At 44.8% G+C, this 25,345-nt stretch overlaps 1 protein-coding gene and 1 long non-coding RNA gene across 41 annotated transcripts in view; one reads left to right on the forward strand and one right to left on the reverse strand.

Annotated features, from left to right (window-relative positions):
- Window positions 1-15,219: 15,219 nt before the first annotated feature.
- On the reverse strand, window positions 15,220-20,867 carry LOC146399855 (uncharacterized). Its single transcript, XR_014815282.1, has 3 exons — window positions 20,737-20,867; window positions 17,820-18,578; window positions 15,220-17,099 (listed from the first exon to the last, which is right to left on the reverse strand). It is a non-coding gene; the product is annotated as an uncharacterized LOC146399855 (long non-coding RNA).
- The window catches only part of NCAM1 (neural cell adhesion molecule 1), a 330,666-nt gene continuing 326,130 nt past the window's right edge, over window positions 20,810-25,345 (forward strand). For all 40 annotated transcript variants that reach the window (XR_014815270.1, XR_014815264.1, XR_014815267.1 and 37 more), the window contains exon 1: window positions 20,810-21,052. Coding sequence is in view for 23 of the 40 variants with exons in the window: in XM_021062794.2 (XP_020918453.1) it covers window positions 21,001-21,052 (52 nt within the window). In the remaining 17 variants the exon portion in view is untranslated. The remainder of the gene's footprint in view (window positions 21,053-25,345) is intronic.

Consider the following 25,345-nt stretch of genomic DNA (forward strand, 5'->3'; position numbering starts at 1 on the left):
ATCCATCTTGGTATGGACATATGTTTTTCATTTTTCTTGAGTAAACGCCTAGAGATGAAACAGTTGGACCATATGGCAGGTGTATGCTGATATTTTAGGAAGCTGGAAGTCACTTTCCTAAGTGGTTCTACCACTTTATATCTTCACAAGCAGTGAAGGAGAGTCCTGGTTATTCCACATCCAAACTTGACATTTTTTTTTTTAATTTTAGATATTCTAATGGTGTTCAGTGGTGTCTTATTGTGATTCTGATTACATGTATCCTAGCCTGTTTAAAGTTGTGACACCTAGCTCACTGGTCTCATTGTTTAATTTTTAATCGTTTCTATCCTACTCTTTTCTCCATGGTATAAAGGTAATAAATACACTTTTAAATATCCATTTTTGTATCTGCAGGTATAAATACTTAATTTAATCCTCTTGTAAAATGGCAAAATAATTTACCTGACAATGTCATGAAGATATTAAGTCCAATAGAAGTGGTTAAACAACAATAATGGAATATGTATACCTATTATCCTGATAAATTTTTATAAGAGGGGCCCGCATAGGTGGGGAGGCAGTCCTCGGAGAATTGTGAAAAGACTTGGCGAATAAAACTGAGAGGGAGGGTCTACAAAGATTTGCTTATAGGCTTAAAAGATACCTGTAATGGCATCCAGTCAACTTGGGGCCACCTATGATGAAACCAGTAGCAGAAATAATGCACCTTTGGGAGTTTTGGTCATGGCTCAGCCCTAACGAACCCCACTAGTATCCACGAGGATGTGGGTTCGATCCCTGGTCTCGCTCAGTGGGTTGAGAATACGGCATTGCCGTGAGCTGGGGTGTGGGTCACAGACATGGCTTGGATCCCAAGTTGCTGTGGCTGTGGCCTAGGCCTGCAGCTGCAGGCTGCAGCTCTAATTCAACCCCTAGCCTGGGAACTTCCAGATGCCTCCAGTGTGGCCCTAAAAAGCCACAAGAAAAAAAGAGAAAGAAAGAATGCATGCTTATTATTTTGGAGCACACAGGAGTCTCTAGAACAAAACTTCCCTTAGAGGAGCACATTTAAGGACACAGCTGTCTATTGTCAAGACGGGGAGCAAGAGAGAAACAGTCTGAATTCTAAATCAGTCTTCATTTTTATAGCTCTGGAATATATGAGCACCCATGAACCCTTGTCTTTTTATCCATGAGAACAGATTCCTACCACCCCCATCCCTCCGAAACAAACCACTGAAACAACCACCTTCGTGTCCAGCTTCACTGCAGGAAATGCTTGCTCTGATCTTCAGCTGTATGGTTTCCAGCACTGTGGTCTGGAGCCAAATCTAAGATAAGCAGTTATTATTTTAACAGTTTATCGAGTAATTTCCAGGAGACTTCTATTTTGTGTTTGCGTTGGAAAGTTGCTTCTGCCTAAGATTATATTTGTTCGAAGCTGTGTTTGTGGTCAGAGTCCTTACCCAGCCAGTGCAGCTGACGCCAAGCTTTCACATATATGAGAGCTCACTTTGGGTGCATTTTCATTTTTTTAACACAAACTGGATGATTGGCAAATCCCACAATGAGGTAAGTCTCGGCTCAATCCCTCAAATGTTTACTAGCTACTTTTTGGCTGCTGGACTATTTCTCATAAGAAGCAAAACCTTAATCAAATCAGCAAAGGTTTCAGTTGCTGTGCTCAAGTCCCCCGTTCTGAATTCATGCTGGCCGTCTCCATCAGCACTGATATCACCATGCAAAGAACAAGGGAGGGAAATAAAACCCTTTTATTTTTTTTTTCAGTGAAAGAGAAAGTAACAAATAACGGCAAATTTTTCTAGCTTTAGGACTCAACAGCTTAGCTAATAAAAATGAGCATATTGTCTAACCAAAGTGATCTAATTCCCAGAAAGTAGTCGATCGTATCTGCTGAAGTAGTCCCTGCCATATTTTCTCTTTCAATCCTCACTTTGTTCATGAAGCAGCAATGATGATTTAGAGTGACACGTTGTTGCTATGGAATCTTATTTCTCTTGCTTTTAGTCTACTGAGGACTTGTAAGTGCTCAAATGTCTTTGCATGAATTATTGCTCCAACGTACTGATGCACTGATGGGCAGGGCAGCTGTTCAAACCCAAACTCAAACCAGGGCTGGTTACAGAGTCAAAGGTTGGGGTTAGACTGTGCAGCACAGAAAATAAAAACCAGGCAACTGTGTAAGTCATGGCCTGTAACTTTATCTTGGGGGATTTTGATGATTCGAGCATTAGTGGTACACGTAGTTAGTTGGGCTCAGCGTTTAAAGTTATGCATTATTTACTCCATCCCTGGCCCTCTGAGTTACTTCTCTTGCCTGATTTCCATAGAGAGAAATGGTAAGTATTAATGAAGATTCGTCCTCCTGTGATGTGGCAAGTCCTATAGCCACACCGGAAAGAGTCAACTCAGTTGCCATGATAACTCATTGCTTGTTACCTCAATGGAGGATTTATAGCCATTCCTTAGAATGTAAACTCCATGAGGATAAGGACAATGTCTTATTTACTGTTGCCTTTTTAGCACTTTAAATGGAGACAATGCATAAAAGATGATCAAAAAATGTTTGCTTAAATGGTTTAATAGAATCATAGAAACTTATTGGAAGGGATGTAAGCAGCGCTGATTCTACTTCTCAGCCACGTCAGGGGTCTCTTCTACAAAATGATGACAACTGGTCTTACAGCTTCTGGAAACCCTTCAGCCATGAGACCCCCATTACTTAGAGGCAGTTCATTCCATTAATGAAGGTCTTTTACTGCACAAAATTTCATCTTACATGGAATCGGTCTCTCTCTTTGTGCCTTCCCTGCTTAATTCTTGTTCTTCTTTCCAGAACGACACTCTCTTTTTCCTGGCAATGTTTCTCAGAGCAGGAGATGGTCTCACAGTTCCCTGTGGAGCCCAAATGGCATGAAGTGGTGTATAAATGGTGAAAGGCCCGTGACCCATAAAACCAGGAAGCAGCTCTTCTCGTGCAGAACAGCTGATTTTCAGGATGCTGTTCAGACCTACCAGTTTTAAGAATGGCATTATACTAATGGAGTAATTAGGATTCATTATATTGCAAGAGGTTCCTGGACATTGGGGGTGAGGAGTTTTTGTGGGTTTTTTTGTCTCTTTTTAGGGCCGCACCTGCAGCATAAGGAGTTTCCCAGGCTAGGGGTCTAATTGGAGCTACAGCTGCCGGCCTACGCCGCGGCCACAGCAACCCGGGATCTGAGCTGCATCTGCAACCCACACCACAGCTCACAGCAATGCCAGATCCTTAATCCACTGAGCGAGGCCAGAGATCGAACCCGCAACCTCATGGTTCCTAGTCAGATTCGTTTCCGCTGTGCCATGACGGGAACTCTGAGGAGATCTTCTTTTTAATTTGGCCTGACTCAAAACTTTGAGCAACCCAGATGCTCAAGGAACTATATGCTAATTTTTGATCAGGTAAAGATCTTGCAATTGCAACTTAATCAATTAATCACCTGGCTCTTTTTAAATTGAATACCTAGTCTATGCCGTTGCTTGTTTTCCAATATTGTCTTAACGCTGTATTACTAACCCCTAAGATCCGTTAGGTGCTTTGTGCTCAGCAGATGGTATCACACTGAATTCTCATAACAAAACTTTGACTGTTCTAGTCTTATCTTCATCCTTCTACGAGGAAACTTGGTTTCAGTGAAAATGAGTAACTCATGCGAGGTCACCAGCAGGAATGTCACGGGCTCAGGCTTCAAACTCTGGTCTGACACCAAAGTGTTCTTAACCTCCAGCCCATGTATGTCTAATGAGAAATAGAGTCTTGTCAGGGGGAGACCAAGCTCAGCTTGTCTTTGTCTACCTCACCGCACCTGATGCCCGGTTGGTGCTCACTACATATGTGCGGAACACAGTAGGTGATGAGGGGACCATGGGTCAAAGCATAATTCACCATGTAACACTTTACACCTCAAGTTCCTTACTCTGTGAAACCAAGGAATTAGGCTGCATGATCTCTAGGCTTCCTCCCAGGCTTAAGAAAACATGCTGCTGGTCCAGGAATGAGGATGAATGAGAGCTTAACAGCACAGACACAAGGGAAGAGATGGCATGAGAAGCAACATGAGCTAATACAGCATTCCTATGAACAGAATGTTCCCTCTGCCCAAAATACCCTTTCCCCACTTGCTCACTTGGCAAATGTCCAATGGTCAGCTCCACCAGCCTCCCCTCTGGGCAACCGTCCTTGACCTCTCCCTCCCCGCACCCATTCTTGTACACACGCAGTGATTCCCTCCTCGGGGCCCCAGGTCCACGGTGCACAGTTGGTGGTTATTTGATTATGGGTCTGTCTCCTCATCCTCACACCCTCAACTGTAAGCTTCTTACCAACAGCAACTGCCTCCCATGCATCTCCAGGCCCTGTTACGGAGCCTGGTGCGGAAAGCAAGTCTTTCATAAATGCTTTGTGAGTGGCTAAATGAGTTAGCAGGCCTTGTGTAGGAGAAGCAGAGGAGAGAATGCATGGCAGAAAATAGTGAGAAATTAAGTTAGTGAGCTAAGGGGGAGACGTGAAGTCCAGAAAGAAGAGTTTGGGTTTGGTACCCCAGGCAGTGCCCCTGCTCCATTTTTCAGTAGGGAAGTGACAGTGAAAAGAAGAACCTTATTAGAAAGATTAGTAGAGACATGTTTCCCATTTTAAAAAATGAATAAAAATAATGAACTTGCTTTCTTCCTTAGCATGCTCTTAATAAACCCATATCTTCTGTCTTACAGCTGACACTTCCGCACATAAAAACAGAATAGTCTGATTTGGAGGTGTCTTTCTGATTTTTTTTTTTTGGTCTTTTTGCCTTTTTTAGGGCCGCACCCACGGCACATGGAGGTTCTCAGGCTAGGGGTTGAATCGGAGCTGCAGGTTCCAGCCTATATCACATCCACAATAACATCAGATTCGAGCTGCACCTTTGACCTACACTACAGCTCATGGCAATGCTAGATCCTTAACCCACCTGAGGGAGGCCAGGATCGAACCTGAGTCCTCATGGATGTTAGTCAGGTTCACTAACCACTGAGCCATGACAGGAACTCCTGTCTTTCTGATTTTATTATTTCAAGTTAATGAATAGATTACTGACACAGTCAACAAACATCTTTACTTAGGAGAAAACAAGTTTGAATACATCAAACAGTTGTTGATAGAATGTGTAGGTCCTAGCTCAGCTCCTGGCACATATCAAGTGTTCAGTTAATATTCTTAGAATGTCGCTTTGATTTTGCACGTGTTTGAGTTTACTCTGATCATTCGCATGAGTGGAGGATAAGAGCAGTCCCCAGGTCTAAACCTGGTGATTATGCTAGAAGATTGAAAGATTAAAAAATTAATTAAAGGTTGAAAGATCTGCAGTGTTTGTGTTTGGAATACAGAACATATTTGGATATTTATATTAATATTTTTTTTAAGTCTCTGAGGTGTAAAACAGTATGAAAATACAAGGCCAGGAGGGCATATGTCAAATAACTATAGTAAAACTTATAGTAGAAATGCACTCATCACCATCCAGACAGCCCCTTCCCAGGATAAGCAACTGAATGGGTGACATTACTTTCAAAGGCAAACAAGTCCCTTTTATCCTGGAGCATCTCAGAGAAGCTAGCACTGGGGGACAGTCAAGTCAGTTCCAATTCACTGATGGAGGTGGTGTAGCCATGTTTCCCCAGGTGGTGGCCTTATTGCCGTGCAGTTGCATCATTTTGCAATCTTGGGATTTAAACTCACGAGCAATTTCAGATGCAGAATTTTTCTCCTTAATGTGAAGAAGAGCAGAATGGTGTGTGTATATGCACGTGTGTGCGCGTGCGTGCGTGCATGCGTGCATGTGTGTGTAAAATGAGGATGGACTAAGAGGAGTCTTCTGTGAAATTTAGAATCTGACTTGAAGTAATTAAACTCCTCAGTGACTAAGCATGACTCCCCCCCCTTTTTTTTTTAGGGCTGCACTGCAGCTTATGGAAGTTCCCAGGTGAGGGGTTAAGTCAGAACAGCAGCTGCTGGCCTATACACACCACAGCCACAGCAACCTACACCACAGATCGAGGCAATGCCAGATCCTTAACCCACTGAGCAAGGCCAGGGATCGAACCCAAATCCTCATGGATGCTAGTCAGGTTCATAACCTGCTGAGCCACAACAGGAACTCCCAGCACATGCTATTAGACAAGCAATATGTGATATTGCCTGATGCAGTGGGTCATGATCTCATCTGGACCACCAATGAGTACACACTTATGCATAGGAAAGGGTGAGGTTTTATCCTGAGTCCTAGTCTTACAGGATTTCCATAATCGTGCAGCTCTGCTGATGGCTTATCTTTACCTGTGTCGGGGGCAGGGTGCTCTTCGGTCCTCCAGAGCTTGGCTTTCATATGCATATTTATCAGTTTTAAATTTACAGCTAATTGCTAGGATATTATTTCAGAAATAAATAGAAATCAACACCAGTTCCCAGGGCTTTCATCCACAGGACTAAGGAGAGGTGGCAGGTGCTTTTCTTATATTTGGAAGTCTTGTCATCATATAAATTTTAGCCAGAAATCAGATATTATATAAAAGGACTTTGAACCAAGTCCTGGTTATTAAAATTCTAAAAGATCTCATGATAGCCCTGCCTCATTTCTCCAGTGTATTCTATAGGTGCCTGTAAATTTGGTAGGTGTATCTGAATTGTGTCAAAAGGCTCCCATTTCTCATTGATGTTCATGTATATTTCAAGGATAACTTATCTTCATTCCTGATTTTGATCTTTCGTTGGTGGTGGCTTCGAACTCTCTAGATTTATGCTTCCCTGCGCCTGGGCCCTTTGAAAGCAGTTAATCTTCCCAGCTCTTTTTGAGTATGGTGTAGCAGAACAAGACTTAGACTTTGGAGCCTGTGGTAGTTATTCGGATATTCATTAAGTATTTCTGATTCTCCTTTTAGGCACAGTAGATTTTCTCTGCCCCCTGAAGGTAAGACTGTCCACAGGACTAGTTTTGTTCCAGGAAAGGAAAATGTAAGTGATGCGGCCACTCCAGGGGGGACGTTTAGGAGCCTCCATGTAATTTGCTGCACTGCTCTTTCTTTCTCCTTCTGCTTCCCTAATCACAGAAGCCTAGACATGACACCATCTTCAGATACAGTCCCGTGGGTTGGACAATTACCAAAGAGAATCGTTAACTCAGGTAACACAACTTTTGTTATAGCTACTGAGTCTTAGGGGTTGGCTGTTATTGCTGCAGAATCTAGTGTATCCTGCAGAATCTAGTGTATCCTGGACAGGCCTGGCTCAGGGCCGTGGAGCACCCATGGGATGTCAGAGAGTCCCACCCCCCCAGAGAGTCATGTGAGAATTACATCAAAGTATGTGAGCAAAGTGGCTGTCCCAGAGAATGTAGAAAACAGTGTTTATTCCTCGGCCTTTCTTCTTCTTCCTTTACCTGCAAGAAAAGTGCTATTATCTTATTTACCACCTAATTGTGTCTAAAATAAGCCCCGGAATCTAGAAGGCGCTTGAATAAATAAGTGAACACAGAAACACTTAGCTGCACTTAGAAAGTGACTTATTGAAAAGATCCTTTAGCAACCATTTGGCAACACGAACAGTCTTTTTTCCTGCTCACTTCCTTACATCGGTTTTTCTGAGACACAGTCAGACAAGAAGACAGACTGGGTGAGGAACAGAGGATGTGATGCTGGGATTTTAGCTCTGGCTCAGCCAGTTGCTGGCCCGGGTGACCCTGCAATGACAGGGACAACTTGCATTATCTGGAGCAGAGATGACAACGGACCCACTGACTTCTGCCTCATCCAGACTGCTTCTGGCATATTGAGCTCTTCTCTGAGGATCACATTTGAGGGCAACATTAACAAACAGGAATGCACACAAGTGGCAGGTGATGGGGGCAGGAATGGAAAGCAGGTCAAGATGCTGGGAAGTTGAGAAGCCCTTGTTTATTGCTCTGAATTCCCCTGCGCTGCTGTAAGGTTAATTGCACAGAGAAACTATTTGTGCTCTCAGTACTTTAGTAAACAAAATGGTTAAAAATGTTGCCACCTGATATACTAGAATCTGTGCTATGACCCAGGGATGCAGCACACAGTACTCGGCAATGGAAAATGGCATTTTCTCAAACACAACACGGGGCAGTGGAAAATGGAATTTTCTCAATTAATCAAAGATAGAAGGATCTAAACCAAGAAAGAGTGGCTTCAGAGGTTGACTCGAGATACAAACTCTCTGTAAGACATCTTAAAATAAAAGTCGACTTTACTCATTAAACCTATAATTGTCTCCATTGTATATTTTGTTCTTGAGCAGCTCCCACATGGTGGAAAGGTAGCTTTTACCATAGTCAAGACAGGTGAGGTAGGAAGAAGTTATTGATGACATTTACTCATTAATTCTGCCATAAGCATTGAACCCCTATTACGTGCCAGGCAATAAGCTAGGTACTAGTGATAGAGAAATGAGAAGAAAAGTCCCTGTCCTAAAAGATGTCACACAAGCTGGTGGGGGAGATAGATTCAGAAATAATTAATTAGATAGTGAAACCTCAGTATGGAGGTGAGGCCACAAGATTCTGCAGGCATCTAGGGAGAGCACCTCTGTCAGGGAAAGGGCGTAGGAGCAAAGGATTGGCTGGTTAGGGAAGAGATGACCTCATAAGCAAGCTTTAGAGGATGAGCAGAAGTCAGCCAGGCCACCAGGAGGCGCCCCAGGCAGGACGGTGTGATACTCAGGTCCGCAAGGGGGCAGCGGAAGAAGTGGGAGGTACGACTGGGAGGGGCCTTGATGGGGCTTGGACTTACCTGTGGGAACTGGGGGCCGATAAAGGCCGCTCTGTGGGGAAGTGCCTCTTTTAGCTTTTCACAAATATTCTTTTTGGGAAGATGGCTCTGGAATTCGGGGGAGGTGGATTTAAGGGGAAGAGCCGGGGCAGGAAGATCAGTCCTGAGGCTGTGGCTACATCCCTGTGAACTATGAGGAGGGTCTGAAATGCAGCCCCTGAAGCTGGGGAAAGACCGCAGGCCAGAGTCCAGGTGAGCCTCAAGCTCTTTCTTGGTTTGCTGTTTTTAAAATTTCTTTTTAGCTCTTTTGTTTTAGGATTTCTAAACTGAAGTACAGTGGACGGACGATATTATATCTGCTTCAGGTGCACAGCATAGTGATTCAGTATTTTCATAGATTCTACTCCATTAAAAGTCATTACCAGAGGAGTTCCCGTCATGGCTCAGTGGTTAACAAACCCGACTAGTATCCGTGAAGATGCAGGTTCTATCCCTGGCCTCACTCAATGGGTTAAGGATCCAGCGTTGCCTTGAGCTGTGGTGTAGGCTGGCGGCAACAGCTCTGATTCGACCCCTAGCATGGAAACCTCCATATGCTGCAGGTGCAGCCCTAAAAAAACAAAGTCATTGCAAGAAAATGGCTCTATTTCCCTGTGCTGTGCAATAGATCATGGTCACTTACCTATTTCATACACCGTAGTTTGTGTCTCTTAACCCCACATCCCTAATTTGATGCCTCTTTCCCTCTCCCTCTGGTAACCGCTAGTTTGTCATCTACATCTGTGATTCTGTTTGTTTTGCATATATGTGCATGTGTATCATCTTTTAGATTCCACTTTTAGTTATATCACACAGTATTTGTCTTTCTGTGTCTAGTTTATTTCGCTAAGCATTATATTCTCCCAGTCCATCCATGTTGCTGCACATGGCAGTATTTCAATTCTTTTTTTATGACTGAGTTATATATACATAACAACTTCTTTATCCATTCATCTGTTGATGGACACTTAGGTTGCTTCATATCTTGGCTAACGTGAATAGCAATAGCACTGCTCCAAACACTGGGGTACACATATCTTCTCTTTCTTTCTTTTTTTTTTTTGGCTTTTTCTTTTTTCTTTTTAGGGCTGCACCTGCAGCATATGGAGGTTTCCAGGCTAGGGTTCTAATTGGAGCTATAGCTGCTGGCCTACACCAGAGCCACAGCCACCCAGGATCTGAGCCGTGTCTGCAGCCTACACCACAGCTCTCAGCAATGCTGGATCCCCAACCCATGATTGAAGCCAGGGATCAAACCCGCCACCTCATGGTTCCTAGTCGGATTTGCTTCCACCACGCCATGATGGGAACACCCACATATCTTTTCAAATTGGCGTTTTTGTTTTTTCCAGATATATACCCATGGGTGGAAATGCCAAATCATTTGGTAGTTCTATTTTTAGTTTTTTGGAGGAATCTCCATACTGTTTTCCATAGTGGCTGCACCAATTTACAACCCAACCAATACCATAGAAGGGTTCCCCTTTTTCCACATCCTCTCCAACCTTTGCTATTTGTAGACTTTTTGATGACAGTGATGCTGACAGGTGTGAGGTGATATGTCATTGCTGTTTTGATTTGTATGTCTCAAATAATTAGCAATGTTGACCATCTTTTCATGAACCTGTTAGCCACCTGTAAGTCTTTGGAAAAATGTCTATTCAGGTCTTCTGCCCCTTTTTTGATTGTGTTGTTTGTTTTTATATTGAGTTGTATGAGCTGCTTCTTGATCCCATTATTTCAATAAACATTTAGAGTGGCATTTATGGTAGGGCAGTGTGGGGGGATCAAGGAAGCATAGCTTGGATCCGAGGTCTGATGTTTGTCACATTTTTCCCCTGCTCACAGTCACTGAGTGGGATCTTCCTTCTTGATTTCTCCTTTGCTGTTGCAAGGATCGATGGGGCTGGGGGAGCCTACCATCCTGAAACATGCCTTCTCACTTCATGGTTCTTGCTGATGCAACAGAGAAGTTCTCTCTGGAGACTAGAATGAACATTGTGTCTCCTTGGAGCTCTCAGGCTCTGTGGAACTCTTGGCACCTGACGGCAGAGGAACAAGAAGAAAAATGGCTGCCAGTCTTTGGATGGTGGGCATGGGGCAGGGATGGGGGGCATGGGGCAGGGATGGGGGGCATTTAGATCCATATTGACTTCAAATTCGGAGTCCTTTGGGATTTTGTCACTAGTGTAGAGCCAGAAACACTGTCCTCTGTGGCACTGCATTTTTCCAGAGTGGTTCCAGAAGATTCTCAAGAGAGATGCAATTCAGTGGCTGTGTTGAGGAGGGAAACGCTTTGGTTCTTCTTACAAAGAAGTGGTGGTGGTGGTAGTGAATCGCCTTTCATTATGACTGGTGGCCGTCTTGCTTTCTCTTCTACTTAACTTTTCTCTCACTCCCCAAGGTTCTTGTGCTTAGGAGAGGAGGTGCCACAAGTGGGCACTGGAGCCGTGGATGGGACCCTCCCTGGCTCCAAAAATACAGATTAGCCAGCAGGGACCTAAATGTGGTGTTGGCTCTGCCCACTAGGCTTCTTTCCTTGGTGCTGTGGTTGATGTCCAGTAGTGTTTCAGTGTGTGACTCAGGAAAACAGTGCAACCATAGAAAACAGAGGAGCAGGAGAGAGGCGCCTGGGCAGGATTGAGGTGGAGAACAAAAGGTAGATGTAGAAGAAAGGGAAATCTTTTTTCCTCTTACCCCAAGTATTAATGCAACCAGGTCTTCTGGAGCATTAGTTGTCTACATCTATGGAGGCAATTATTCAGGAAGGAAAATGGTATCTGAGTTTACATTATAAAATAAGACCAACGTGTGCTTGTGAATAGCTAATCATTGAGTGCTGCGCTTCTGTGCCTGATCAGTCCCTGAATGTCTTCCTATTATCACAGAAGCTCAAAGAAGGAATGAGTAGGGAGCTGATTATTGTTATTATAGCTAACATTTAATAGGCACTCACTTTGAGCCCAGAGAGTGTGAATTTGTTCTTGCCAAGGTTACTAATGACTCTCGTATTCCCAAATCTGTTGGATACTCTTCTTTGTCCTCATTTTACCCGGCTTCTCAGCAGTATTCATCACAGCGGCACATCCTTTTTACAAGTCTCTCGTCCCTTGGTCCTGAGATGCTCCTCTCTCCTGGACAGCCTCCTACCTTTCCAGACACTTCCCTCAGTCTTCTTACTTGTTCTGCTTTCTCCACCTGAACTCATAAAATCGGTGGTTCTCAGGATCCGGACCTGGGCTTTCCTCTCTTCTCTCTCCTCATTTTGGGCTAGGTGATCTCAGCCTTTCTCATGGCTTTAGTTACCATTGATGCTGATGGCTCCAACATTTATATTTCCTGCTAAAATCTCTCTCTCCTCTGACTTCCACACTCGTGTCTGATCACCAGCGAGACATCTCCATCTGTAGGTCTCTCAGGTAGGTCGATGTAACTCATCCAAAATCAAACCCTTGATTTCCCCTCCTTTCCAAACAGATCCCACTGGTGAGTTCCGAATCTTCTCTCTCCTCACATCCATCAGCAAGTTTGGCCAGTTTTATCTCTGCTCCTCACCATCTCCTGCCATCTCCTCGCCAGCCTCCCTCATCTCTCCCTTGCATTTCTGCAGGGGTTTCTAACTGGCCTCCCCACACCCATTTATGCTTCCCTATAAGCCATTCTCCACACAGCAGCCAGAGTGGTTGTTAAAACAAGGAAAAACAACTCCTTTCACTCTGCTGCTGCTGCTGCAAGTCCTCCAGAGTCTTCTTTGAACATTGAATATGAGCTCCTCACTTCAGCCTTCAAGGTGGCTCATGTATGTTGCTTCTCTTTTGTCCTTCCCTCACTTGCTCTTTCCATCCCAGACTCACATTCTCTTGGTTTCGAGAACCACCCAGATTTTTCTGACCTTGAGGTCTTTGTACATTCCTGGAATGTTCCTCTACTTGGAAACAAGTCTGGGTATATTTCATTGCTTAGGTTGTAACTTACCTGTCACCTCCTCAGGGAAGCCTTCCTTGGTCTAAAATAGATCTATACTGTTATTCTTTATTAAAGAATTCTGTTTTTTTTTTCATGACTCTAATTGGAAGAAGCTAGTTTTTAATTGTTTTAGTCTCTTGTCTTTGTCCTTCTGACAAGCCTGTAAACACATGTATTCTGTTGACCTTTTTTTATTCCCCAGGACTAATGGAATGCCTTGCATGTGACAGGTATTCAATACATACCTATTGAATGAAAGTGTGTCAGGCCTGCACTAAGCTTTCTGGGTACATTATTGAAAAATATATTTTTTTCTTTATATGGCCACACCTGCAGCATATGGAAGTTCCAGGGCTAGGGGGTTGAATTGGAACTGCAGCTGCAGCCTTATGCCACAGCCAGGGCAACACCAGATCCAAGCCAAATCTGTGAGCTACGTTGAAGCTTTCAGCAATGCAGGATCCTTAACCCACTGAGTGAGGCCAGGGATCAAACCTATACACTCACAGACACTGTGTCAGGTTCTTAACCTGCTGAGCCACAATGGGAACTGCTGTATATGTTATTTTAATTAATATCTTCAAGAATCTGAAAGATAGCTATTACTCCAATTCCATTTTATAAGCAAGAAAACAAAGTTTACAGATGTAAAATTACTTGCCCACATCCACAGAGCCTATAGGTGAAGAAGCTAGGATTTGAACTTAGATGGTCCAGCTCCAGGACCTGAGGACTCACCTTATTTCACTTTATTGCTGCTGGGGTGTGTCAGAGGATGTGCAAGGGAGAGAGAGGAAGTGATCCTGTCTTTAAAATTAGCTCAGTCATATTTTGGGATTTAGCAGATCTTGACATGAGATACTGTCTCCATTCTCCAGACTATTAAATCATCTGTTTCAGAGATTTTTCTTCAAAGACAAAATAGGGTTTAGTCTCTGAGGTTTGAGTTCGGTTCAAAGCCAAGAAACCATTTAAACCCATCTTTCCTGTGTTAGCACACACTCACTTCTCTAAACTGGCTGCCCATTTCATGGCCAGAGTCTTGTGATTTGATCCTGCTTCATCTCTTTATATCTATTCTGAAAAGAACAGACCACCCAAGTTGGCAATTTGTAATAGTTGACTGTGACTGTGACTCAGTTGCCCACAGCTCTAGAGTGAGACATCTAAAACACATTCATCCCATGATGTCAGCATGGCTCCAGATACTAGCTTAGATAACAACTTTGGGCAGATTAGAAAACAGTACCCCTCAATCTCTATAAAAATCCCAGTGGCCTTTTGTAAAAAAACAAATTATCTGCAAATTCATATGGACACTCAAGAGATTCCAAATAGCTAAAATAATCTTGAAAAAGACAAACAAAGTAGGAGGTCTTACACTTTATGATTTAAAAACTTACAGCAAAGTAATGGTAGTCAAAACAATGTGGTATGGGTATAAAGACAGACTGTAGACCAATGACATTGAATAGGGAGTCCAGAAATAAATCCTTGCATGTATGGTCAAAGGATTTTTGACCAGGGTGCCAAGACCATTCGGTGGGAAAATATCTTTCAACAAATAGGTTTGGGGAAACTAGATATCCACATGTAAATAAAAAAAAGTTAAATAAATAACACTGGGCCTTACCTTACACATGTACAAAAATTAACTCGAAATAGATCTATGACCTAAATGTAAGAGCTAAAACTATAAAACTGGAAGAAAATGTAGAGGGAAAGTTTCAGGACTTTGATTTGAAATGCATGATTGAATGTGATACAAAAGCACAAACAACAAAACATAGACAAGTCAGTCTTCATCAAAATTAAAAACAAGTATCAAAGGACGCTATCAATAGATGAAAAGTTAAACTATGGAGTGGGTGAAAATATTTGTAAATCATATAACTGATTACAGATTCACATCCAGAATATACAAAGAACTCCTACAACTCAATGGCAGCAAAAAAAATGAATAACCCAATTAAAACATGGGCAAAGGACTTGAATAGATATTTCTCCAAAGAAGATATACAAATGGTCAATGAATACATGAAAAGATGCTCAATATCCCTAGACATTAGGGAAATGAAAATCAAAATCATGAGATACCACTTCACATACACAAAGATGACTACTATCAAAAAAGGGAGGGAGGGAGGAAAGAAGGGGGAAAAAAGGAGGAGCAAAGGGAAAGAAAGAAAGGGAAAGCAAGCAAGCAAGAAAGAAGGAGAGGAGAAAAAGGAAAGAAAGGAAATGTTAGCACAGTTGTGGAGAAATTGGAACCCATGAGCATTGGCGGGGAGAATGATACAGCAGCTGCAGAAAATGGTATGGCAATTTCTCAAAAAAATAAACCATATGATCCAGGAGTTCTACTTCTACACACACACCCAAAAGATGTGAAAGCATAGACTTGAACAGATGTTTATACACCCATGTTCATAGCGGTTTTATTCACAATAGTCAAAAGGTGGAAGCAACCCAAGTATCTGTTGACCAATGAATGGATAAACAAAATGTGGTATATACATACAATGGAAAACCTGACACATGCTACAATGTAGGTGAACCTTGAAACATTATGCTAAGTGAAATAAGACAGACTCAAAAGGACAAAGGTATGATTGTTCTGGTATGATGTAACTATTCAGGTTCATAGAGACAGAAATTAGAATGTTACTTGGGGCTGGGAATGGGCATGGGGGTTTATTCCTTAATGCATACAGAGTTTCAGCTGGAGAAGATGAAAAAGTTCTGGAGATGGAGAATAGTGAGGATGGCACAACGATGGGAGTGCATTTCATGCTGTAGAAGTGAACGCTTAGAAATGGCTAAAATAGTAAATTTTATGTTGCATATATTTTCACACAATAAAAGAAAAGAAAAAATATTTAACTTTCCCGCTGTTCCCGTTGTGGTGCAGCGGAAATGAATCTGACTGGGAACCATGAGGTTGCGGGTTTGATCCCTGCTCTGGCTCAGTGGGTTAAGGATCTGGCATTGCTGTGAGCTGTGGTGTAGTTTGCAGATGCAGCTCGGATCTGGCGTTTCTGTGGCTGTGGCGTTGGCTGGCGGCTACAGCTCCGATTCGACCCCTAGCCTGGGAACCTTCACATGCTGCAGGGTGCGGCCCTAAAAGGACAAAAAGACAAAAAAACAAAAACAAAAACACACAGCAACAACAAGAAAACACAAAGAAACCTCCCCACCAACTTTCCTGCAATTATATTTTGGTTTACAGTTAAAATTGTGTAGTAAATGCTATGCCAAGCTGCCCAGATGCCACTTTCAGGACTGGGGACATAACTTCTCCACATGTGGAGATGCTCTCAGCTATTGGCCTGAGGAATTGCCTTTGGCTGCAGAGAGCTGCCTTTCCCAAGGGCAGGTTCTATTCCCAGAGCAGCCTAAATCCAATGACCCTTCCATGCGAGGATATTACCTCTAGTTTCACAGCTCCCAGGGGCTGATGGAGGCCTTATGCTGGCTGTGGGGCACACCTTCTCTCTCTTTCCAACCTGTTTTCTTTCTTTCCTATGAAGGTGTTGAAAGCACTGTCTAATAAACTTCCTGAAAAGGAAAAAAAAAAAAAAAAGCAGAAAGGGAGGGAAGGAAGGAGGGAGAGAGAAAAGGAAGGAGGGAAGGAGGGAAGGAAGTTAAGGGGGGAGGGAGGAAAGGAGGAAAAAAGAGGAAAGGAAGAAAAAAAAAAAAGAAAACAGGATCCCTTCCTCAAGATTCTTTACTTCCAGCTGTCACAAATATTGCCCTAACAACTAGAAAATATGAGTGGAACTTGAAAAGTGCCCCCTGAAATTGTGCAATGTACAACCTGCACACAGTGGTTTCTGTATCCCATTCTTACGCTTTTGTGGTCCCCAGCACCATTCAGTTGGATGGACTAATGAGCATGTGCTTGTCCTTAACTGTGCCTGTGACTGAGCCAGTCTTGAGCAGGGAGGGATGCTTGTCAGGGGCCTCCGCCCCAGCACACAGTGGTTCAACTTAGAAGTCAACTCTGGTGTCAACCAGATCTGGAAGATGAGAAGCTAGGAGAGAGCTCTGAGGGCTCCCTAGTGACTCACTCTTCAGCTCTGCAGTCCTCGCTTTCCTGGATCCTGCTCAGCTCTTTGGGCTTGCCTCTGTTTCCCCAGACTCTTCTGGCCCCAGGTCACTATCTTTGGCTTTGGTGTTAGGCTGCTGTGTTTCCCAGAATGCATTTTGCTCACATCAAATGCAAAATCAAGTTCCTGGGATATTTGCGGGCCCAGAGATCAAGCCTTGGTTTTCCTTTCCAGCACCAACACCTAGGTAAGGAAAAATATCAGTGAGGGCACTTGACTCTAGACTAACTTCATTTTTTTTCAGGTAGTCTAAGTTAGATCATAAGATGGTGGTGATGGTGGGTGGGAGTTATCGGCCAATTTGATTGATTTTATACCCTAATAATTAAATCCACATATTAAGAGAAGAAAAGAAAGCATCCTTTCAAGGTTCCTTCTCCCTCAAGCCTGCCTTTCTGTCACTGTCCTCATCTCACTACTCCTCTAAAGGGTTGTCCACACCCCGACCCTCCTTCTTGGCCAGTCTTGCCCTCCCTTCCCCACTCTGCCATGAATGCTGCTCTCTCAAAGACCCCTCATGACTTCCCAGTGGTTGAATCCAGGAAACATTTAAGCCTTCTCATTGGACCACTTCAAAACTTTCTTCTCTATTGGATCTGGTGACATTATAATGTTCCAGTTCTCTTTCTATCTCTCTGACTGTGTTTTCACTATTTCTTTGGCAGGTCCTTCTGCTCACAGCTTAAATATTGATGTTCCCTGGGCTCCTCTCCATCTGACTGTCTGTCTTCTGCATCACTCCACTTGGATGTCCCTCAAACACCCCAGCATTAGTTGGTCCAGAGCTGACACCACTGGTCCTTTGCCCATCACTGTGTCCAAGTCTGCCCTTCCTCTTTCACTCCCTGTCTATGTCACTAGCAGCTACTTAACTGCCCACACTGGAAGCTTTGAAGTCCTTACCTTTTCAAGATCTTTGCAAGATATCCCTGAATCAGCGATGTCTTCCCCAGGTCCCCTGAATAAAACGTGAACCCCTCCTACCCCAGAACTCCCAATTCCTGGCAGCCTCTTTATTGCTCTTCTTAGCACTTATCACCATCTGCATACTGGACACTTGTGGATTAATTTCCATCTTCCCAAGGAGAACAGAAGTCCATGAAAACAAAGATTCTCTTGTGTCCACTGCCATGCCCTGAGAGCCTAGTGCAGTGCCAGGGCACCTAGTTGATCCTTAATAAGTATTTGTTGGATAAATGAAAGGAACTCTGATTTCTTGCCCTGCCTCAGACTCCAAACTTCAGAAAGTTCCAAACTTGGGCTGTTTTTGTCTTGGAACTATTTCTCAAATCTGTGCTCATGGGGGCTTCCTTTTCCAGGGCCACTGCCTTAGATGAGGACCTGCCACTGGAGCTCTGTCATGGCTTCCTGGCTGGTCCTTTTGCTGTGGCTGACTTTGCAGCCCATTCTCTGCTTTACCAGGGAAGCGCCATCTCTAAAACCTTCCTCAGTGTCTCCTTCTCTTGCTTCAATCCTCTGGATGTTCACCTGATAGACACTCATTAGTGCAGGCCTGGCAGCCTGGGACTCCCTCCGCGGAGAGAGGGCTGGGGTCTTGTCTCATTTCAAAGTGAGGTTCAGGCAAAAGGATCGACACCCAGAGCTCACAGATGTGGGCCCTGGCCAGTGGAGAGCTGATGAATTGCAGACCAGTAAGGGATCCTGTTAAAAGAACACGAGAGCGACACATCAAGCGTGGACTGGAATGATGGTGGCCCAGAATTCTAGAATGAGTCATCACAACAGAGATCAACAGCCACACAGGGCAGGGAGGGGCTGGTGGGGGGAGGGAGAGAGAGAGAGAAAGAAGAAATTCAGTGCTGGTGTAGTGAGATAGGATTTCCACACCTGCCTACATTGAAAAGCTAAAAATAGGGACATTTGGGGAGAAAAATAGTGAAGAATCTTTTAATTCTACTGATGGGGTTACAGGGAGGGAGATTTACAGAGAAGGGTGTGTCTCTCACTCTTGGTAAAATTATAAACAGAAAAATTTTATTTTGGGTTTCCCAACCTTCTGTTTTTGTTTTTCCTCTTCCCCTCAGGCCTATTCTATCTTCCCCTGCTATCAAAACCTCTTCTTTAGGAAAGAGTCTAATATATTCATCTACTTAAGTTTATAAGCCTTAATGTGGCAATTTTACATGTTAGCAGAAAGTCATGTCTAAAGCCAAAGATGTGTAAATACAGCAACCATTAAACTATGTAATTCACTGTACCCAGCACAGGGCTAAACATAGTGGTTGTTCAATAAATATTTATCAAAAGATGTTCAAAAAACATAATTATCAAACTCTGGAAACTAAGTATTCAACAATGGAGAAACCCTTGAAGAACCATCAATATGAAGACATTTTATATAGCTATCAAAGATTTCAAAAGCTTTTTTAACAACCTGGGGAAATGCTTACAATGAAACATTAGGGAAAATAAACAGGGTTCAGAGTGCTTCTGCATCAATTATAAAAATAATTTGCATAATCAGAAGACTTAGAAAAATTGTATGTCTAGAATCTACGGGATTTGGAGAATATTCTTAGTTCTTTCTACTTTTTCTATATTTTTGAATTATTTATAGTTGGTAGGAAATAAATATTTAAAAAAAATGCTGTAAAAGACAGATTTGTGGGCGGAGGTATTTTCAGGGGTCCCTAAAATAAGACCATGTAGGCATGGCCTGCCTAGTCTAGTACACAGGAGGGGGGGAGGGGTGCCAGCACCTCCAGTATTGGAGGCTGGTCGGTTGGCCAGCAGTTTCTAAAGAGTGATACAGCAGTGGAGAGTCTGACCTTTAAAGAAAAATGGAGTGCATGGCACTGCTGGTGCATTGGTGCTTTGAACATAGGCCGGCTGACTTCCTCCGGGAGGGTTTCACTGTGCTAGGCTGATAGGCTATTCCAGCATCCAGAACACTGTGGACTCCTGATTTCACCTCAACTTTTGTTCCTTATACACTCAACCCTTGCTCAGGTGCTGAAACATGTTTATTTTCACCCTGCTCCCCCACCCTCTTCTGTTTAAAATACAGCTCTAAGACACTGAAACTCTTTGTGTTGGTAGCTCAGTGATAGTCTAGATTAAAATCTTTATGAATTGAGGTTGTATACCCTTGTAAGAAAATATTATTTAATATTGTGCCTATACCGTAAAATCTACCTAAAAAGTCTTGGTCGTCTTAGTAAGAGACCGCAGATTTCAGTCATAAACAAGAAAGCATTTCTTCCGTTACTTCTGGAAATCTCTTCTAAACATCTGCGTATTTTTTTTTCCTAACCTAAGTTGCTTCCTATTTTCTTCCCCTGAGATCTGTTACCTCTCTGTGAGAGGTAAACTTCATAGCCTGTATCAAACAAACAAAACCAAAACAAAACCCCTAAACAGCAATCCCCATCCTTCTCCAAATTTCTAATTTCCAGCACTTAAAAAAATTAAGTCCTGGGCTATCCTTTTATTTCAAGGATCGGAGGAACTGAATGAAGAATTCAACAACTCTGAAAGTCTACCCAAGCCTAAGACTTTATTTTTATTATTTACTAGTTATTAGAGTATCCAACCTTCCTGATTAAGGAAGGCTGGGTGGCAGCAAGGACCGACCGCCGAGGTATAAGGGAGAAGTGTGAAAGGAAATCTCAGCTCTGTCTGGAAGATTGCGTGTGAAAGAGCCCAACTCCTCCAGCAGCTCCAGGCCGCGTTTTGCAGGCGGCCGCATCTGCCTCCCCTGTCTCTCTTACCTCCTTGATGTTAGGCACTATTTGTGGTCGGCGTGGTGGAAGGACACAGTGAGGTTCTCACCCCCGCCCCCCGCCCCTCGCTCCCTTACCCAGTTCCATCAAAGCGAACCCGGGCCAGCGCAAGGATCTCCGAGTTGAGAGTGTGCTGAGGCTGGGACTGTCACTCATTCTCCGATCAGCGCGTGAACGCAGCTCGGCAGAGGCTGGCAGGAAACAATTCTGCAAAAATAATCATACTCAGCCTGGCAATTGTCTACCCCTAGCTCTCTTGCTCTGCCGCCGTCCACACTCACGGCAAGGGGGGGCAGAGAATTTACCGCGGCAAGAACATCCCTCCCGGCCAGCAGATTACAATGCTGCAAACTAAGGATCTCATCTGGACTTTGTTTTTCCTGGGAACTGCAGGTACATTTTCAAAATTATTATTCTCAATCTGATTTGCTGATTACCCCCTTCCCCCTACTCCTCCCCTGAGGAACACTGTTATTTGGGGTGGTTTTACGTGGAATACTAGGGGTGGTCATTTTCCTTGAGCTGAGGAAGGAGTGCGTCGCCCTTGCTGCCCAAGCGAACCCCGCGCCCTCTCGGGCTGCCTGGACCGGGGCAACCTCCCCGCTCAGCAAGCGCTGGGCTCCCCTCCAGCGCGCCCGCCCTTCCCACTTTGTGTGCTTCGGGCACTGGAAGCGGAGCCGTCCGCTCCCAGGGACGCTGTGGCCGCGCCGGAGATGGGCAGCGCTCCTTCCCCGAAGGCGGGCGGCAGGGCAGGGGATGCCGCGGGTCGGTGTTGCCGCCGCACAGGCTCGGGTTCCGTGGGGAAGGGACTTGTCAATCCCGGCTCCTCGAAGAGTGAACAATAAGACCGGGGCAGCCTCCCCGGAACGTTATTTCCCGGGGTCTAATAAAGTGGGGCTCGCTGCCTTTGCGCCCCACCCAACCCCTGGCCGAATAACGGTTTGCAAAATGGGGCGAAATGGGCAGAATCTTAGGGCTGTGTGGCCGTTGTTGCACCCTCATCGGTATGACGTTAGTTTTTCATTTGCCAAATTTTGGGTGAGTTGCAAAGCCTGCTCTCGGCCGGGAGCACCGAGGGATGGGAGGGTCGAGCGCCGCGTTTTGACAGGAGGAAGTGCTGAGGGGCGGAGGGCGAGGAGGGCGTGATCCCGGCTGCCTGGTGTGTGTGCGCGCGTGTGTGCGCGCGTGTGCCTTCACACGCACCGCGAGCCCTGTGTTGCACATTGCGAGAGGGGAATGGCAGGTAGCCGGCTGAAACACCTCGCCCCAGTCTCCTTTCTTTGGGCGAGGTTCCAGATCCGGGCAAAGTGTGAACAATAGGGAACTGGGAGGAAGACAGCAGTGATGCTGCCGCGGGTGGTGGGGGCTGTGCCGCCGCCCAGAAAACCTCGGAGGCCGGAGGGAGGTTCATTTCATTTTGGGTGTTTCCATCCCGGCCTCCCTGGAAGATTCTTCTGTGCGTGCCCACCCTCCCCTCCAGCTGCTCACCCCACCCCACCCCACCCTACCCTAGAATTTGCGCTTTGGAGCTGACAGACCAGAAGACGCGAGAAAAGAAGCAGGGGACGCAGAGAGCTGGGTGGGGTGGGCGGACATTCTGGGCGGGGGGCGTGTGCGTGGGAGCGCCGGAGGAAAGCCGGGCGGAGGGGTCTGCGTCCGGGTCGTCGCTGCCGGGTGCCGCTGGAGCTGCCCTAGACTGCTGCGCCTTGGTGGTGGAGCACGCGGGGCGGGGCGGGGCGGGCCAGGAGCACCCAGCGCGCCCCCTCCCCGGGCGGCACGAGAGCCTCGCTCGTCCGCCGCCTCCAGCCAACTCGGGTCCCTCCCATGGCGACCAATCAGAGAGAGGCTGGCTGGGCGGGAAGCCGCGAGAGGCTTTTATTTCGGCGCGGGTGGCGGCCGGGAGCTGCCTGGACCGTCTCCCTGTGCTCCAGCTTAACGGTCTCGCTTACCCCTCGCCGGGAGGAACCCCGCTCTGCGGCGGGTCCCCCGCCTGCCCTGCAATTTCTGAAGAGATAAAATGGAGTCGTGGTGGTCACCGGGAGGTCTCCCGGTCCAGCCCGCCTGTGCTCGCCCACTCGCGCCTCCGCGGACTTGGCACATCGTTTCAGCCCCTTCCGCGCGCGCGCGCGCGCGCACACACACACGCACACAGACACACACGCGCGCGCGCCAAAGCGAGTCGTCTTGGCCTGAGCGCGTCCCCTGGGAGGGCGCAGAGGCTGGGCGCAGCGACGCGCGTGCGCTGACCGGCGGGCCTCAGGCAGGGGGCGAGGCTGGAGGTGGGGCCGGCAGGGGGCGGGGCCTTAGCGGTGGTGGAGAGGCCCCCACTGAGGGTCTGGCCTCAACTTGCTGCTCCGTGGGCACCCAGCGCCTCTTGGCCCCGGGCGGCCCTGGGTAGGCACCGTGTCCGTTGGTCACCAGGGCGGATTTCCCCTCGTAGGGGTGTGTGTTTCTAGGACCTCCTCTCTTCTAGGTGGGGGCGTGACGGAAGAGACCAGAACTTTGGTGGGCCTTTAGGGCATCACCCAGCCGTCCTTTGATGGGTGCAACTCTTGGTGTTTGGATATCCCAGGGAGGCACATAGAAGCCCAGAGAATCCCAATTGGATGTTCGTGGCTGCCCCAGGCAAGGGCGGCATTCGAACCTGTGTTCTCTGGTTGGAAAGCTTCTCATTCGTAGCCCTAGTAACAAGAAGATGGGAAGAAGGCAGAACTTGAAACACAAACAAGGTTATTTAACAAAAGAAAGAAGTTGAGCGGTTTTCCAAAGAGAAATAAATAAAGGATTGTTTTTTCATCAGAGTTCCAAAAAACCCACAGAGTTCAAGTCAGAGGATCAGGAGGAAAATAAAAACAAAAAAGCAATGTCTCATACACATGAATATATATATGTTCTGTTGTTGTTTGGCCTCCACTGTTCTGTCATCTCCAGGGAGAGTGGTAGTTAGGTCTCTGCTCTACTGGGTGCACATGAAAATTTAGCGATAAGGTGTGTTCACCTTAATATACCCAAGGATTCAGGTCTGCTGCCCCTCTGTCATTTTGGTGTTTTCTGCCCCATAGGAATAACGTGAAAGACATGGAACTGCATAGCAAATTTGAGTTCATTCTAATGGCAATTTTGGATGTTTTTTGGAAAAATTATTTGATCTGGAATGGTTGTGAAGTTGTATATTTATTAGATAATTTAACAATTCTCTGATAATTTAACTTGCAAGAGTCAAGAAATGGACAGGACTGGTTTTCTAACAAGTAGCCCCAGATTAAGAATAAAGAGCTTACCTTTGCTACCCAGAAGCTAGCCGGCACATATATAAAGTATCACTCAGTAAAAGAATTGAGATACGTTTCAGCACAGTTTGCTGTGAGTACAGTTATGGTGAGCTGTAATTTTTCATTGGTTTTCCCTTTAAGATGAGAAATGTCTTTCCAAACCGAATTTAACTGAATGCAGTAAAGCCGTAATTAAGAATGTGGAAAACCTTTCACAACTCTATCCTCAAACCAAAAAGTTGATTTTCTTTCAACAAGTACCAGCATGTTTTAAAATACTGAAAATAATCAAGAGTTTATTTAAAATTAACAGAGTTAAACAAAAAATAAAATAAGTACAATCCAGACATTGTGGATGCGTGGCCTGTCATTTATTTAATAGTTTTTGAGTTGTTATTCTCACTGCAAAGTTTCTAAAGATCTACCAGTTGGGGCTTGGTTTTCATGAGTCTGACCCTTAGCACTGTTTTTTTTTGTTTTTGTTTTTTGTTTTTTTGAGTCAGCTTTTCAAGAATCTTCCCTTTTCTTCCCCTAACAAATTGAACTTGATGAATTCTTTTCAGATACCTTTGCCAGGATCTATTTTTTTTTTTAAATACTAAAATAGCAGAAAATAGTAGGACATGGACTTGTTCAATAAAGGGGGTTCATCCAAGTCTCTGTGCTAAGTGATTAAACTCAGGGTTTGTTGATTTAAATGGTGATTGTTTCCTGTGCTTGATAGTTCACAAATTTAAGGTAGTAATTATTTGCCCCCCCAAAAAAAAAAAATTATGATGTGGGTGTGCTATTTCCAAGGACTGTAGGTGCTTAGTCAAGGCAGTAGTAAGAGGAAAAATTAGTCACTGGAACCCCAAATTATGACTTTTGCATAGTGCTTATCTTTAGAATACATTTACTATTAATTGACTTCCTCAGATAGGTAATATGTCATTTAATGTACGTAATCTATATCTGTTTTTTCTGTCATAGCGAACACCATCTTAATTGCCTTTCAAAATAAATAGCCCCATTTTGTCACTCAAAAACTAATCTTTAGACATGACAGATGTTTTTATTTGCTGCAGAACTCAGTTTTGTAAATTACCGACAGCATCTTATAAGCTTCACACTGCTTGAAATACAGACTTTGGAATTTCTGATCCAAGCACTGAATTTTTTAAGGTGACAAAGCCTCTATTTAATATTAGTTTGATGAATTCGCCACATTTACGTCTTCAGAGTTAAAGAACCGGGGCTGGCTTTCCAGACTGAAAGAGACTTCAGTGCTACTGGCAGACCTCCAAAGATATTTTACAGACAGTCCTTCCTGTCTTAGTGGAAAATAAGTGATTGACTACCTGTTGCTAAAGAACAGTTTGAACTTTCCCTGCTCATCTTGGGTCTGCGGTGCTGGAGGGCAGAACCCAGGGAC

Source organism: Sus scrofa, chromosome 9, assembly GCF_054392235.1.
Source record: "Sus scrofa isolate SSC_HxYL_T2T_F1_AM1 chromosome 9, Sscrofa_HxYL_maternal_Yorkshire_Landrace_v2.0, whole genome shotgun sequence".
Classification (NCBI taxonomy): Eukaryota; Metazoa; Chordata; class Mammalia; order Artiodactyla; family Suidae; genus Sus; species Sus scrofa.